The following is a 16,151-nucleotide window of genomic DNA, read 5'->3' as shown; positions in this document are numbered from 1 at the left end:
TAAACGTCTGTAAATGGACCTTTAGGTATGTTAAGACTCTTTGAAAAAACTGAGACAGCAACTTAAATTTTAAACCAATTAAAATGAGAGGAATTTCCTACTTCCCTCCTCTGAAGCTCTGCAGCGACACGTAGCTGGTGCCTCCTGTGGAGCACGGCACAGCCAGAGTCTCGGGGTCACAGGAACATGAACATGTGTTTTCAGAGCTGGTTGCAGAGAAGAGTGACATGGGGGTCAACGTGCCTGTGAGCCTACACATGGTTTACATTTCGGTAGACTTCTGTGGAGGGGGGAATGGGAGACATACGTAACTGTATGCAGGTTGTGCCTGTATCAGTAACTGTAACTGGTGAGTATAGAATCAGTGTTGTTTAAGATCATTGTTTATACTTCAAAGACTAAAAGAGCCCTAGCTGGTTTTGCTCAATGGATAGAGCATCGGCCTGTGGACTACAGGGTCCTGGGTTCGATTCTGGTCAAAACCACATGCCTGGGTTGAGGGCCTCATCCCCCAGTAGGGGGTGTGCAGGAGGCAGCTGATCAATGATTCTCTCTCATTATTGATGTTTCTATCTCCCTCTCCTTCTCCCTTACGCTCTGAAAAAAAAAAAAAAGTGTCATTATTTTTTAAAAAGGCTAAAAGACATGTCACCTACTCACAATTATTTTAGGGACAGGTGCGCAAAGTAGGAGCTGCTAGCATGAGAGTTCTTATGTATTTTCCTTCAGTGGGTACTTATGTTGCCTTGTTTCTCTTTTCAGCACGAGATAATTACAACGGACCACTTTCTGCGTGACCCTGAACTGAAGAGTGTCTACAGATTTGTCTGTACTCTTTTCAGTGCTGAACACCTCACCGCTGAATGTGCGATTGTGACCTTGGTAAGACAGCTCTTCCAGAGGCTGCTTCTCTGTCCCGGGCTCAGGCGATGGTCTGCTTTGCACATCAAAGCAGATTCCTGACATGATCCTCAGAACTTTATTAAGAGAAGCTATGAAGGGGAGTAAGCCACACACAGTGGAGCTAAATAATCGTTGGGATTGAAAGTGTTACCATTGCTGTATCCATCGCAAACAATTGCTGTTAAAGACATGAGGGGAGATTTCAGTTTCTTCCCCCAACTTCCCTCCCAACCCCAAGAGCTTATATTCTAGTGGGGAAGACATAGGTAGTTTTTTAATGAGTGTTTTTAAAGAGATGAACACTTCGGTGGTGTGAGCACCAAGAAGATAAAGCAGGATGAAGCGATGAGGTGACCACAGGGGTTTACTCTTTTCGGCAGAAAGGTCAGAGGAGCCTCTTTAAAGAGGAAACATTGGACCCGTGACCTGGCTGAGCTGAGGAAGATGAGCTCTGGCATTGTGGGCAGGGGCTGAGGCACGCTGCTGAGCCGGGCACAGGGTTGGTGTGTTCAGGGAACAGTGCGGTGTGGCCGTGTGGTCAGAGTGTGGGATGAGGAAAGAAGATGAGTCACACACGGGCAGGATCCTATCTCATAGGCCTGGAGGCTTGCAGGCCATGGGAAGAAGTTACATTAGATTTGCCTGATGGGAAACCTTCGGCAGACATTGAGTTGGGGGTGAAGTGCTCTTAAGGGAAGAGGCTCCTCTGGCTCCTGGGGAGAAGGGACTGTTGTTGGAAGTCCGAGTGGAGGCAGTAAAGTCAGGAGTCAGTGAGAGTCATACAGGTGAGAGGTGCCCAATGCACTGGAAAGCGCTCAGGTTCCCACGGAGAAGGGGAGGCAAGACTTGCTGGCAGATCGGAGCAGGCTGGCTCAAGTGGAGGTTTGTGGTCCCAGCAACTAGGCAAGTGGCCGTGCCCTCTATGCTGTTAGGGATGGCGGGGAGCGGGCAGTGAGGATGAAGAGCTCTGTTTGTATTTTGAAGGCTCTGAGGCCCTTAGCAATAGCCGTTTCAGTGGAGTGACAGCGCCAGGGGCAGACTAAAGTGGTGAAAGAGAGAATGGGATGGCCTCTGACTTTGGCTGGCCAAGCAGTGTCTGTAGAACGTAAGGATAGAAGGAATCTCACCCTTGCCAGGTGGCTCAGTGGATAGTGCAATAGCCCGCACACCAAAGGGTCACGGGTTTGATTCCTGGTCAAGGACCCCAACCTGGGTGCAGGTTTGACTCCCCTCCCCAAACAGGCAAGTGTGTGTGTGGGGGGCGGGGGGGGCAGCTAATGGATGTCTCTCTCATACAGATGTTTTTCTCTCTGTGAATCTCTCTCTCTCCCCCACCTCTCTTCCTTCCACTCTTTCTAAGAATCAATGAAAAAATATCCTCCCATGAGTATTAACAAAGAAAAAAAATGAATTTCAAAAATGGATTAAATTTGTCATTTCTAACACTTCTAATCAAGAGTTTACACTGAGCTAAAGTGAAAGACCAGTGCTCTACTTTTACAGATTTTCATGGAAAGGCTTTTGGACTGTTCGAACATTGACATATCTCCCATTAACTGGAGAAGAATACTTCTGGGATCTGCCCTTCTTGCCTATGAGTATTGGGGCAAACAGGCTCTGTGGGGCATGGACTACTGCCAGCTCATCAACAACATCATTCCCGTCGATGATATGTGAGCGCTGCTCCCAAATTTCTTTTCCCACTTTATTGAACTCACCCCTTTGGGCAGGCTCCCCTCTGCACGGGCAGGGACAGGGGTGCTGAGCAGGGCAGGACGCAGCCCCACGTGGGAGAACACGGGTGGAGTCTGACTCCGTGCCCGTCAGAGGTCCAGTCCTAAAGGGGGCTTAGTCCAGCCAGGTCATCTATGTTTCCTGTTTCTGCTTTTCATAGTTTAAAAAGTGCAGCCTGTCCTGTCAGGAGGAATAAGGTGAACAGAAACTCCCTTTTGTCCTCTGCTGTTGGTCCCATGCACTGAGTGGGGGATGGGTCCCCTTTCCATCAAATGTGGCTGATTTAATTAATTAACTAATTAATTAATTAATTAATACTTGAGGAATCCTTGTTGCCTCAAGAGTGTTGCCCCCTCAGATAGTAGTGGTGGCTTCCCATGGGTCCCTTCACGGCGGTGGTGATGTGCTCACTTCATTTGTTGGTACTTCTCTACTTCCACAAGCCCCTGCCTGTGATGGGCCTGGTGAAAATGCCTGCAAGTTGGTTAGGGCCCAGGAGCAGCATACATCACTCCTTTCATCTGAACACTACAGCGGGCCCTGGTCAGTGAGTCAGGAGCATGAATCCACAGTCGCACTCAAGAGACTCTGAGCCCCCAAGTCAGCAGAAGGAGAGCAAAAGGGGGTGGTCACCCCTTCACACTCCTCCCAACTCCAAGTGCTGGGATGCAGGAGGGACCTCAAAGAGCTGCACCTGGTTTGATGGTTAGAGTCTTAGTACAGCTGGGTAACCTTTACTTGTTTCAAAACACAATGTAGAGTCATTCTTGTAGCGCAGAGTGACATTTTTGAAGGTAGCCCAGATGACTAAAATGTTCTGTGTCGGTTTTGTCTCCTCCTCCCCTAGGAATAAGATAGAAATATATTTTTTACGTTTAATTCGGTTTAATATTCAGATCACTGGCAGAGTGTATGCCAGATATTACTTTGAACTTCTAATGATAGCCGAGAGAAAAAATGTGCACGATCTATTTGAACCTTTTTGCCAAGTAGAGCACAGAATCCAGAGGTAAGGCTGTGGAATCACTAAGTGGGGTTTTCTGTCTGTCACCTAAGCCAATATCTGTTGATAAATTCTGTGAAACAATGATTAGGAAAATGAAAAGCTTTACAAAATTAATACATTAAATAAGAGCTTTTTATCTCTTTCACATCATATGTCTTTTTTTTCACTGTTCAACTCCTCTTCTACTATGGTGCTGTTCTCAGAATGTCCACAAGAGAGCATTAGTGCAACTCCTCCCTTACTAGGGTGCTATACTCTCAATTTGCACAAGAGGGCACTATTGCATCTAATCCCTTATTAGGGTGCTGTTGTCAGTGTGTCTAAAAGACAGCACTATTGCAATACCTCCCTGCAAGGGCTAGAGATCTCTAGGTCAATTGTTTGGGTTTTCTTTTCAGACTGGCATAATTGATTCCTAGGGTGCTGTTCTGAGAATGTCCACAGGAGGGCCCTATTGCAACACCTCCCGTATTAGGGTGCTGTACTCAGAATGTGCACAAGAGGGCAGTGTTGCAACTAACCTATTACTATGGTGCGATTCTCAGAATGTCCACTAGAGGCACTATTACAACACCTCCCTCCAAGATCTAGAGCACTTGAGGTCTCTCCTTTGGGTTTTCTTTTCAGACTGGCAGAATTCATTACTAGGGTGCTGTTCTCAGAATTTCCACAAGAGGGCACTCTTTCAACTGCCCTGCAGGGCAAGAGCCCTCTAGAACTGTCATTTGGGTTTTCTTTTCAGGCTGGCACAATTGATGACTAGGTTGCTGTTCTAAGGATGTCCACAAGAGGGCACTATTGCAACACCTCCCTTACTAGGGTGCTGCTCTCAGAATGTCCAGAAGAGTCACCATTGAAACCCGCCCCTGCAGGGCAGGAGCCCTCTAGGTCTCTCAGTCGGGTTTTCTTGAAAAAATTATTCACAACTGAAATGGACACATTTAAAATGGATGCTTTCTGTGGTACCTTCGTGGCACTTTAGAGTAAAATGTGTTTCTACCATAATTATCGTGCAAGTGAAATAGGTCCTTCTGATGCTTCAGTCATTAGACCTTCCCTACCTTCCAGTGAAGTTCAGCACATGCCCATTCATTACAGTTTGCTGGGAGTAGATAGTAACTAGTGAAGATTGCATAGAATTTGAATACCTCACAAAACACTGATTGTGCCCAGTGTCTGTTTAGTATGTTTACGGAACAAATGTTCAGGCAACAGATGGTACTGTTCTTTGCCATCATTGAGAACCCAAAATTTAAATAATTCTAAATTCCCTTGCTCTGGCAATCTAATTATAGCCCTTAAAGGACTTCCCTTTGTGAATTTGCAGAAACAGGCATCCACAGAACCTGGCAGTGTAGACCTCAGCTACCCAAAGGGGCAGGAACTATACACTATGTGAAGGAGTGTGAACGTGTGGCTCTCAATGATGCTTTTTTAAAAGGGTTGGAACCCTTTTATTTTTTAATTGTGCTTTCTTTGTATTGGGTTTCCTTTCCTAGGCTGTTTCCAGAGGCGGTCAAGAAAAAGACCTGGGCAGAGCTGCTATAGAAAGATCTCTTAGCGCCGACAATGTTATTGGCATGCAACACACCAAAGCCAAGCTCTCTAAAGAAAATGAAGGGTTGTAACATCATGAGACCCTCCTCTACAAAAACTACAGAAATGCCACCTCTCCTCCTCAAAAGCAGTGGTAACAAGCAGTTAAAGAGATAAAGGAGGTCCCTGGCCGGCTTCCCTCGGGGGTTAGAGCATCAGCCCATTCACCTCAGGGTCCTGGGTTTGATTCCCAGGCAAGAGTGTGTAACTGGGCTGCAGGTTTGATCCCTGACCCCAGTCCGGGCCCATGTAAGAGGCAACAGTTAATGTCTCTCTCATACAGATGTTTCTCTTTCTCTGTCCCTCCTCCCTCCCTGTCTTCTCCTGTCCCTCCCTCTCTTCATCCCTCCCTTCCCCCTCTCTCTAGAAATTAATGGAGAAAATATCCTAGTGTGAGGATTAGCAAATAAATATTAATTAATTAAAATTAAAATAAAAACCAGGAATAAACAAGAGGTTTCCCGCAAATCTTAGTGAAATTTTAAACTTTGATATTGTGGGCTTTGGCATCCAAGGCACCCCTGCAGAAGTATAAATGCTACAGAATTATAAAACACCATTTAAAATCTAATTAGAAAACTTTGCCAGAGAGATCCAAGATGGCTGTCAGGAAAATGTGGGTAATCGCCGCCTCCCACAGCGACAGCAAAATTACAACTAAGTTACAGGACAACCGTCAGCCAGCACCACCTGAAATCTGGCTGAATGGAAGTCCTACATCTAGAGAGTAGAAGATTGAGACTGGTAGGAGGGACAAAGGCATGGAACTGGATGGCCTGGCACCCGTTAGAAGAGCAAAAAGAAAACAGATTCCAAAAATATGAAGATTGTGTCAGGAGCCCCTAGGACAACTTCAGCCGTACGAACATTCACATCATGGGGTGGCTGCAGGAGGAGAGAGAGCAAGTTATTCAAAATCTATTTGAAGAAATAATGACGGAAAACTTCCCCTTCCTGGAAACATAAATAGACTTACAAGTCCAGGGAGCACAGAGAGTCCCAAACAAGAAGAACCCAAGAGCCCCACACCAAGACACATCATAACTAAAATGCCAAGGGTTAAAGACAAAGAGAGAATCTTAAAAGCAGCAAGAGAAAAACAGTTAGTTATCTACAAGGGAGCACCCATATGACTGTCTGATTTCTCAACAGAAACTTTGCCAGAAGGAGTTGCAAGAAATATTCAGAGTGATGAATAACAAGGATCTACAACTGAGATTTCTCTACCCACCAAGGAGGAGGAGGAAGAGGAGGAGGGGGTGGGGGAGGGAGAGGGAGAAAGGGAAGAAGAAATCAAAACTATGAACAATAAAATGGCAATAAATACATACCTACCAACAATGGAATCTAAAAATCAAAATAAACAAACAAGGAATCTACTGAACAAAATAAACTGATGAATAAAATAGAACCAGAGGCATGAAAACATGGAACAGACTGGAGAAACTCAGAGGCAAGGGGGGAGTGGGGGTGGGAAGAGATTGTCTGAAGATCTTACATGCCTACATGCATTACCTAAGGACTCAGACAATAGGGTGGTGAAGGCCTGGGGCAGGACAGGAACCACGTGAAAGGGGACAATGGGGGGATAAAAGGGACATCTGAAGTACTCTCACCAATAAAAATTAAAAATAATAACTAAAGTTTACTTACATTTCTCTTAAAGTTATTCAGTTTTGTAAGTTGTAAATATTAAGCTTTTAATTTTCTGTTTCAGCCCCCTCTTGGAGATGGCGACAATTGGCTGGAACAAAGAAATTTAATATTTAAATATTAAACATTATATTTGTTTCAGCCGTCATTGGATGAAACAAAATAGTTTAATATTTAAATATTAAACATATCAAACATTTTTGATTCAGCTATGTTTGTTTGAAACAAAAATACTTAGTTTTAAATATTAAATTTTTGTTTCAGCCACAATTGGCTAAAAATATTAAAATTTTAAGAGTGAACATTTTTGTTTCTGCCAATATTTGCATCTTTAAGAGGGGTCCAAAACGATTAATATTAAATTTAAATATTTAAAATTTACCAAACTAAACAAGTTTAAAAAAATTTAAACTTCCAAATGAGGTCTTATAAATCTGTATCATTTATACTTCTACAAGTGCCAAAGATTAAATTTCACTAAGACTTTAAGGGAATACCTTGTATTTTTATGGAAATGTCCTCTTTTAAAAATAGTTCTTTGAAATGGAGATCCGAGGACCAAACTGGAATTATAACTAAAATATACAGGAGCGATTTTCAAACATTTTCAACTCATGGAATACGTAAACTAATTACAAAAATTCTGCGCACACACTAAAAAACATATTTTCTGCCTATCTGACAAAAACAACATATATAATTTTTATTCACTCACTCCAGACAGTTTTCGGTCTGTTGACTGTTGCCTTTTATTTTGATTTTATTTTATTTTGACAATCTAAGGGGAAAGAGGTCAGTGCTCCCTATTAAATAGTCAGGTATTGCATGTTATAATTTTTTTTGCAGCAAACAAGTTGAAAGTAATAGACCTAGAACAAAACTCAAAAACATATTAAACACACACACACACACACACACACACACACACACACACACACCCAAATATCCAGCGCCAACAATGTGAAATTCATAATGTCTGTCAGCCAATAAAAAAACTCCCAGGCAGGGAGGGGGTGCAGGGTGGGGGAAAAGGGTCGTCGCAATGGAAGAGAAAAGGGGACATCTGTGATACTTTCAATAATAAAGATAAATTTTAAAGATAGACAACATGCTTACCCATAAACAAGAAACAAACAAGGAAACAAAAAAAGAAACAAAGAAAAAAAGGAAAGAAAACCTATCGGACACATAAAGAAGCAAGGAGAATATTATCTATAATGAGAAGAAAAATCAGTCACTTGAACAAGACAGCAGACAGGGACATTAAAGAGTTGTTAGAACCATATAAGAAAGTATGGGCATGTTAAGGTGGGACAGGGAAGGAATAAAAAGACATGAATCAAACTCCCAGAGATGAAAGAGCTTGAGATGAAAACACGGAATGGGATTAACAGTGGACTAAATACCATAGAAAGAAAAGATTAGTGAATGTAAATACATAACAGAAAACTACACAAAATAAGAGAGAAGATGAAGAAAAAAATAACAGTATCAGTGAGCTATGGCCAACTTAGAGCAGCCCAATATATATACAATTGGAATCCCCAAAGCAGGGTGGAGGAGGAGGAAATGGTGATACAAAATGTTTTTCAAGATAGTAACCAAAATGAAGACAATGGAGCTACACCTATAAAGGGCTGAAGGAGAAATGTTAACATAGAAATCTTTTAATGATACAGACTTTTTCTGTTATATAAAACCTCAGAATATTCGTTCCCTGCAAAACTGCACCACAAAATTGTGAAAAGAAGTCCCTCCCACAGAAGAATGATGGGACCCAGAGAAATCTGATGCTACTCGAGAGAATGAACGTCTCTAGAAACAATAACTAGATGGGTAAACATAAAATCATTTTCTCATTTTAAAATGGCACTAAAATATGAAAAAAAAAATGAGTTCGCTTTATTCACTTCCTCGCCAACACTGGCATGATGAAAAGTTCTGGAAATGGACAGTGGTGAGGTCAAGGCGTTATAAATATACTTAGTGCCACTGAATTGTACACTTAACAAGGACTAAATGGTAGCTCTTTTTTACTTTAATTTCATTGTTGACACTTTCACAGCTGTCCCCATTCTCCCCTCTTTGCCCACCTTCACTGAGCCCCCAGCCCCATTCCTTCTGGCCATCTCCACACTGTTGTCTGTGTCCATGGGTTATGCATATATGTTCTTAGGTTAATACCTTCATCTTCTTTCACCCAGTCCCGCCTCCCCCAATCCCTCTGCCAGCTGTCAGTCTGTTCCACGTACCCATGCCTCTGTTTCTATTCATCAGTTCATTTTGTTCATTAGATTCCACATGTAAGTGAGATCATGTGGTGTTCGTCTTCCTCTAACTGGCTCATTTCACCTAGCATACTAATCTCCAGGTCCACCCATGCTGTCACAAAAGGTAAGACATCCTTCTTTTCATGGCATGTAGTGTCCCATTGTGTAAATGTACCAAAACACTTTTATCCACTCATCTACTGAGGGGCACCTGGGCTGTTGCCCCGCCGGCGACCATCACCTCCTCTCCCAACCCCGCCAGGGCCTTCGTTCCCAGGTTGGGACAGGGAACCAGGGCAGGTGGTAGGGGACACGGCTCTTTCCCAGGCAGTCTGAGGGCCGGCTCCCTCCTTATGGCAGCAGCTAACCTCCCAGGCCCCATCCCTGCCCTTGGCCATCAGTCCCTGATCGGTCCAGCTCTGATAGGCCCTGATCACCAGCCAGGCCTAGGGTCCCCACCTGTGCACGAATTCGTGCACCAGGCTCTAGTTTTTTTAATAAAACTCCATAATGTTTTCCAAAGTGACTGCATCAGTCTGCATTTCCTCCAACAGTGCATAAGGGTTCCCTCTTATCCACATCCTCGCCAACACTTGTTTATTGATTTATTGATGATAGCCATTCTGGCAGGTGTGATGTGATACCTCATTGTGGTTTCAATTTCCATCTCTCTGATAACTAGTGACGTTATAGTATTTTCTCATAAATCTATCAGCCATCTGTATGTCCTTTTTGGAGAAGTGTCTCTACAGGTCTTTTCCCATTTTTAATTTGAATTGTTTGTCTTCCTGGTGTTAAGTTGCATGAGTTCTTTATATGTTTTGGAAATTAACCCCGTATCAGACATATTATTGGCAAATATGTTCTCCCATACAGTGGGTTCCCTTTCCCTTTTGTTGATGGTCTCTTTTGCTGTGCAGAAGTTCTTTAGTTTGATGTAGTCCCATTTATTTATTTTTCCCTAGGTTTCCCTGGTTCTAGGAGACACATAGGAAAAATGTGTTACTGCCTTTGTAACAGGATTTTTATGGTTTTGTAACTTACATTTAAGTCTTTTATCCATTTTGAGTTTATTCTTGTGTATGGTGTAAGTTAGTGGTCTAGTGGTCTAGTTTCATTTTTTTTTTTTTTTTTTTTTGCCTGTGCCTTTACAATATTCCTAACACTAATTGTTAAGACACTCTTTTTACTCCATTGTGTGCTTTAGCCTCCTTTGATAAATATTAATTGCCCTTAAAGGCGTGGGCACCCGTTTCAGTTCAATTGATCTCTATGCCTGTTCTTGTGCCAATGTCAGGTTGTTTTGATTATAGTGGCTTTGTAGTATGGTTTGATATCTGGTATTATCATCCCTCCAATTTGTTCTTCTTCCGAAAGGTTGTTAAGGCTATTTGGATCTTTTTTTGTTCCAAATATAATTTTGGAATGTCTGTTCTAGATCTGCAAAATATGCCATTGATATTTTAATAGGAATGGCATTGAATTTATAGATTCCTTTGGGTACTGTGGACATTTTAATGACATTAATTATTCCAATCCATGAAATGGTATATGGTATTCTTCCACTTATTTGCATCTTCCTCCGTCGCTTTCTGCAGTGCCCTATAGTTTTCCGATACAGGTCTCTTACCTGCTTGGTTAAGTTTATTTGAGATGTTTCTTGGTTTCTGAGGGAGGCCTGCTTTCTCTGTGTCCTGTAGATTATGGCTTGTTGTGTGCTCATTTCCATTTGTTTCAAGGTAACTTTGGATTTCTTCCTTGATCTCATTGTTAACCCATTCAGTGTTTACTAACATGTCATTTAACTTCCATGACTTTGTGTGTTTTCTACATTTTTTTCTTGGGGCAGATTTCTTGTTTCATATAATTATGGTCAGAGAAGATGCTTGATATAATCTTAACCTTCTTAAATTTATTAAGACTTGTTTTGAGTCTTAACATGTTGTGTATTCTAGAAAATGTTGCATGTGCACTTGAAAAGATTGTTATTCTTCTGCTTTTGGATAAAATGCTCTATTTTTATTTCCATTTGCATGGGATATCTTTTTGCATCCCTTTACCAGGTTACCAGGTAGGTACCCAGAAGAGGGATTCCTGGATCATGTGGTAACTATTCTTAATTTTGTGAGGAACCACCATAATGTTTTCAATAGTGGCTGTACCAGTGAGTGAGAGTTCCTTTTTCTACACAACCTCTGCACCACTTACTTCTTGTCTTGTTGATCATAGCCATCCTAACAGGTGTGAGGTGCGATCTCATTATCGTTTTTATTTGCATTTCCCTAACAGCTAATGAGGTGGAACTTCTTTTCTTATATCTGTTGACCATTTGTATGTCTTCTTGGGAGAGGTGTCTGTTTAGGTCCTCTACCCATTTTTAAATTGGATTGTTTGCTTGGTGTTGAGTTTATGATTTCTTTATGTATTTTGGTATTAACCCCTTGTGGGAGCTGTGTTTGCAAATATCATCTCCCATTTGGTCGGTTGCCTCTTTGATTGGTTGTTGTTTTCTTTTGCTGTGCAGAAGCTTTTGTGTTTGATGCGGCCCCACTCACTGGTTTTTGCCTTCACTTCCCTTTCCTTTGGGGTCAAATTCATTAAATGTTCTCTACAACCAAGCTCCATAAATGTGTTGCCTATGTTTTCTTCTTTATAATTTATTGTTTCAGGTCTTATATTTAGGTCTTTGATCCACTTTGAATAAATATTTGTGCATGAGAACAAACTGCAATCTACTTTCATTCTTTTGCATGTGGCTCTCTAAGTTTTCCAACACCATTTATTGAAGAGATTTCTTTCCTCCATTGCTGGCTCCTTTGTAAAAAATGCCCGTATACACGTGGTTTTATTTCTGGGCTCTGAATTCTGTTCTGTTGATCTCTGTGACAGTTTTTCTGCCAGTATCATGCTGTTTTGATGATCATAGCTCTGTAGCATAATTTGAAGTCACATAGCATGAATCCTCTGGCTTCATTCTTTTTTCTCAGGATTACTTTGGCTATTCAAGGTCATGGGTGGTTCCATACAAATCTGATGACTTTTTGTTTGATTTCTTTAAAAAATGACATTGGGATTTAAATGGGGATTGCATTAAATCTGCATATTGCTATGGGTAATGTGGCCATTTTAACTGTGTTGATTCTTCCAATTCATGAATATGAATTATCTTTCCATTTATTGTATCTTTTTCAATCTCCTTTAATAATACTGTTGGTATATGAGTCTTTCACATCCTTTGTTCATTTTATTCTTAGGTATTTTATTCTTTTTGGTTGCAATTGCAAAAGAAATTGTTGTTTTTTGTTTTAACTGTTCATTTCCTTTTCTGAAGTTTCATACAGGTAAGCAGATACAGACAACGGTATGGCGGTTACCAGAGGGAACAGAGTTGGAATAGTAAAGGGTAAATGGGGCCACATACGTGGTCGCAAAAGATGATTTGAGGTTGGGTGGTGGGCACACATGCAATGTACAGATCATGTATCATAGAGATGTTCACTTGAAGTCTGCGTGATCCTATTTACCAATATCACCCAATAAATTTAATAAAAAATAAAAAATAAATCCCTAAAGCCTAAGGACATAATCAACCCTATAAAAATTCATGTAACAATATTTCCTACAGAGCTTTAATAATAAAAATTGAAGCAATCTAAGCATGCAAAATGAAATAAATGGTATATCCATGAGGAATATTATGTATTCACTTAAATTTTATCTCTAAGTTTTAATAGTATGGGGAAATAACTATGCCAAAATGTAAATTTATAAAATAAAGGGTACACTACATTGTATTTTACTGTAATTTCACCTTCTGAGGAACACATTGTGCAGCAAGAAATGGAAGGGTATGTACTAAAATGCTAATCATTGTTCAAGGTAGTGAGACTATGCGTATTTTTTCTTCTTTTTTACATTTCAGAATTTGTCTCAAATAATAAAGAGGTGTTATTTTGAGAATGAGAAGAAAGGTAAAAACTAGAAAAACATTTCTATGGAAAATGTATTCATACCGCACCTCCAAAATCTACAAAAAGTGTATGCATTTATGCTCTAAACTAAATCCATCAGGTGGTTTTAAATATACTCTTAGGAGAGTCAGATGATTCAGTTCCCATAACCCCTGTAGGTAATTTATTCCAAAGGATAACAATCAAAAAACTTAACTGCAATTTTTGGTTTCTACTTGAATCCATTATAAATGAGTGAGTTGTGGGAATATGTCTATATCACATTCTAACTCCTCTTTCCTTTACTAAGCAACTGGTTCATTTCATCTTTATCTTCTTGTGTTTTCTTATTTATCATCCCTTGATTATTTTATTCTCTATCATCTCAAGTTCTTGGGATGCTAATCTCCAATGTATTGTGTCCTGACTCTCCCGCATGGTGGATCATTTCCTCACGCAGTCTATAGATTTAATTGTGAGCACAGCTTTAGCAAGGTGCATTGGTGGTTTAGATATTCCATGTGCCTTGACTCATAAAAGTGTCCCCTAGAGAGATTGTGCATCTGCTTCTGTCACAGCTCTTGGGATTTCCATCCCATTCAGTTCCCGTTTTTATACTAATATCTGACCTTCAGATTTTCAAACCATATGACCAGTACTGGTTCAGATCTTACACGTTGGCGTGGGGTTCTAATTTCTCAGAGGAGACCCCCTCTTATGCACAAAACTCCTAAGGCACAAACTCTTTTAGACCCTGGATGTGGTCTGTCTAGTGCTCTTGTCACAGAGGGGCCAGCTCTCCCAGGATGCTGCTCTTAACCAGCGGTCTGAGTTCCGGCCACTTGCCTGGTGTGAGCCCTCATTGTGGCCTCCATCCTGGTATGGACACTAGAGTTCCAGCCCATGGTCATTCGGACTTCTGTCTGCATCAGTGCATGCGGGAATTCTTGGACATCATTTCATATGGGTATAACTGTAGTTTTGAATTCCATCTTCTGTGATGACCCCCGAGTGTTTCTTCTCAGAAAACAAACTTGCTGCATTCTCTACAGAATCCTACTGTTGGGAGTGGGAGCAGTTCGCTCTTGAAACTTTTGGAGTGGGGAGCGTGGCCTCAGCTGCATTTTGAGTTCAAAAAGTTTCCAAAACAGGACGCTCAGACCATGTTATTAGCACAATTGGTGTGTTGCCGTCTGTTCTGAGGCGGTGCACAGACATTAGCCATTAACAACTCCTAGAGCATCAATGTTTTCAGTTTTTACCTTTTAAAGTAAACACAAATCTCTTCCTATTTGATAACATGATTCTCACTTTATGAAATTCTGTATGTGTAGAAATGTTTTAAATATCTTATCTTTCATGTGTGTTGAGTTGGGCAAAAAAAAGAAAGCTAGGAAGTAGGAGGTTACTCTGGACTGTCATCATCACCCTCTTAGGTGTCATCAGAAGGCACCCTCCACACAGTTATTATCAAATTCATCTTTAAAAGTAATCCCTGTGCTTTATAACAAGCAGAAAATGACACTTCCTTTCTGTATCTTTTCCGAAATTTCATTTTCATTAATTCCAAAGTACAGTTTCTTCAAATACATAATTTCTCACGTACCTGAAATGGTTGCCTAGTTACCGCAGAGGAAAATGAATTGGATCTCTTCCCTCATGGCAAGTCCATTCCTACGCCTCTGCCAACAGTCCAATAAGGAAAACTGCCGCCTACCTTGTGGGCATCCCCGCCTGTGCCCGGCTCCGGACCAGTGGCGCTCTTGCTCCTGAGAGCTCTGGCACTGGCGCCCATGCTCTTCGTATCGGGAGGAAAGATGTGAAGAGTGGAGGGTTGGCGACAAGTAGGCTCAGCCCAGGGGCAGTTCATTGGGAGGTTCTGATTTCTATCTACATCCCTGAGATGAAGTTCCCTCAATTATATGACCCCTAAACGGGGTAATAGTGGGAATTATCTTTCAAAAACAGAACTGTATCTGACTGTATAGGACATAACCAAGACTTTCTACGCTCTTTGTCATTTGTCACATCATTGACTTTAAGAGCGTTTTCTAAGGGAAGGGTGGGGAGTTATTGCTCATTTACAGCAGAAGCTGCTCAGGACTACAGGCCCTCAGGTGTCCGCTGGGCACACCTGGAGCATTGAGGCTGGCACTGATCTGAGACCTTTCTTCATGCAAGTTTCCCTTTTCATCAAGGATCTCGATTCAGTGATTCTTTCTAAATGTTCCTCCTCTTTGCCCAATAGGTGGGCAAATTTCCCACATGTATCACCATCCTTTTGGCATGGTTTCTATAAATGCTGACTCCAACTAATACGTAGCTTGTAGACTAACAGCATGCTTGTGTAAGATTCTAGGAACTGCCCTGGCTGGTGCTGGTCAGTGGTTAGAGCGTCCACACTTGAACCAAAGTGTCACGGATTCGTTTCCCGGTCAAGGCACGTGACAGGGTTGCAGATTTGAACCCTGCCCCGGTTGGGGTGCGTGCAGGAGGCAATATATGTGTCCCTCTAATCTTGATTATTTTTCTCTCCCCCTCCTTCCTTCCATTGCGCTCTCTATAAAAATCAATGGAAAAACATACCTGTGGGTGAGGATGAAAAAAAAATCCTAGGAACTAACTTCAGAAGATACAGATGCCGACCTTCAATCATTCCAGTTCCAGGAGTTTTGCTGGCCTTCAACCGCAGAACCAGGATGGCCAAGACCAGGAGGACCAAGACCAGGAGGACCAAGACCAGGAGGACACATGCAAGACCATCGCTTGACCAGTTTCCAGATGTGTTGGATGGACTGTGCAGGACTCATGCAGAGAACTTTTCCATCCCCTCCCCTTGATATCTTTGTTTGCTTTCCCTCTCCTTCCTCATGAAAAGCCCAGCCTGCACTGAGATGTTGAGACAGACTTTGTGACAAGAGCCTCCCCATCTTCTTATTTGTCTGCACTTGAATATACCACGTTCCTTTTTTACCAACATCTGTTTCGTGTGTTTGGCTTTCGTGGCCCCAGGCTCCTGAACTTGGGTTATGGTTAAAA

The 16,151-nt window shown here is 41.7% G+C and overlaps 1 protein-coding gene across 1 annotated transcript in view; it reads left to right on the top strand.

Annotated features, from left to right (window-relative positions):
* Positions 1 to 15,882, top strand: part of LOC139011436 (cyclin-Y-like protein 1) — a 28,893-nt gene extending 13,011 nt beyond the window's left edge. Inside the window, exons 6-10 of the mRNA XM_070416974.1 lie at positions 763 to 882; positions 2,407 to 2,576; positions 3,485 to 3,646; positions 14,805 to 14,931; positions 15,805 to 15,882. Of these exons, the coding sequence (XP_070273075.1) occupies positions 763 to 882; positions 2,407 to 2,576; positions 3,485 to 3,646; positions 14,805 to 14,931; positions 15,805 to 15,882 (657 nt within the window). The remainder of the gene's footprint in view (positions 1 to 762; positions 883 to 2,406; positions 2,577 to 3,484; positions 3,647 to 14,804; positions 14,932 to 15,804) is intronic.
* Positions 15,883 to 16,151: the final 269 nt, after the last annotated feature.

The sequence above is a fragment of the Myotis yumanensis genome, unplaced genomic scaffold (genome assembly GCF_028538775.1).
Source record: "Myotis yumanensis isolate MYYU_CA2020_CCGP unplaced genomic scaffold, mMyoYum1.0.hap1 SCAF_5, whole genome shotgun sequence".
In the NCBI taxonomy this organism is placed as follows: domain Eukaryota; kingdom Metazoa; phylum Chordata; class Mammalia; order Chiroptera; family Vespertilionidae; genus Myotis; species Myotis yumanensis.
The sequence above is the reverse complement of the archived record's forward strand: the minus strand, read 5'-3'. Positions and strand labels throughout refer to the sequence as shown.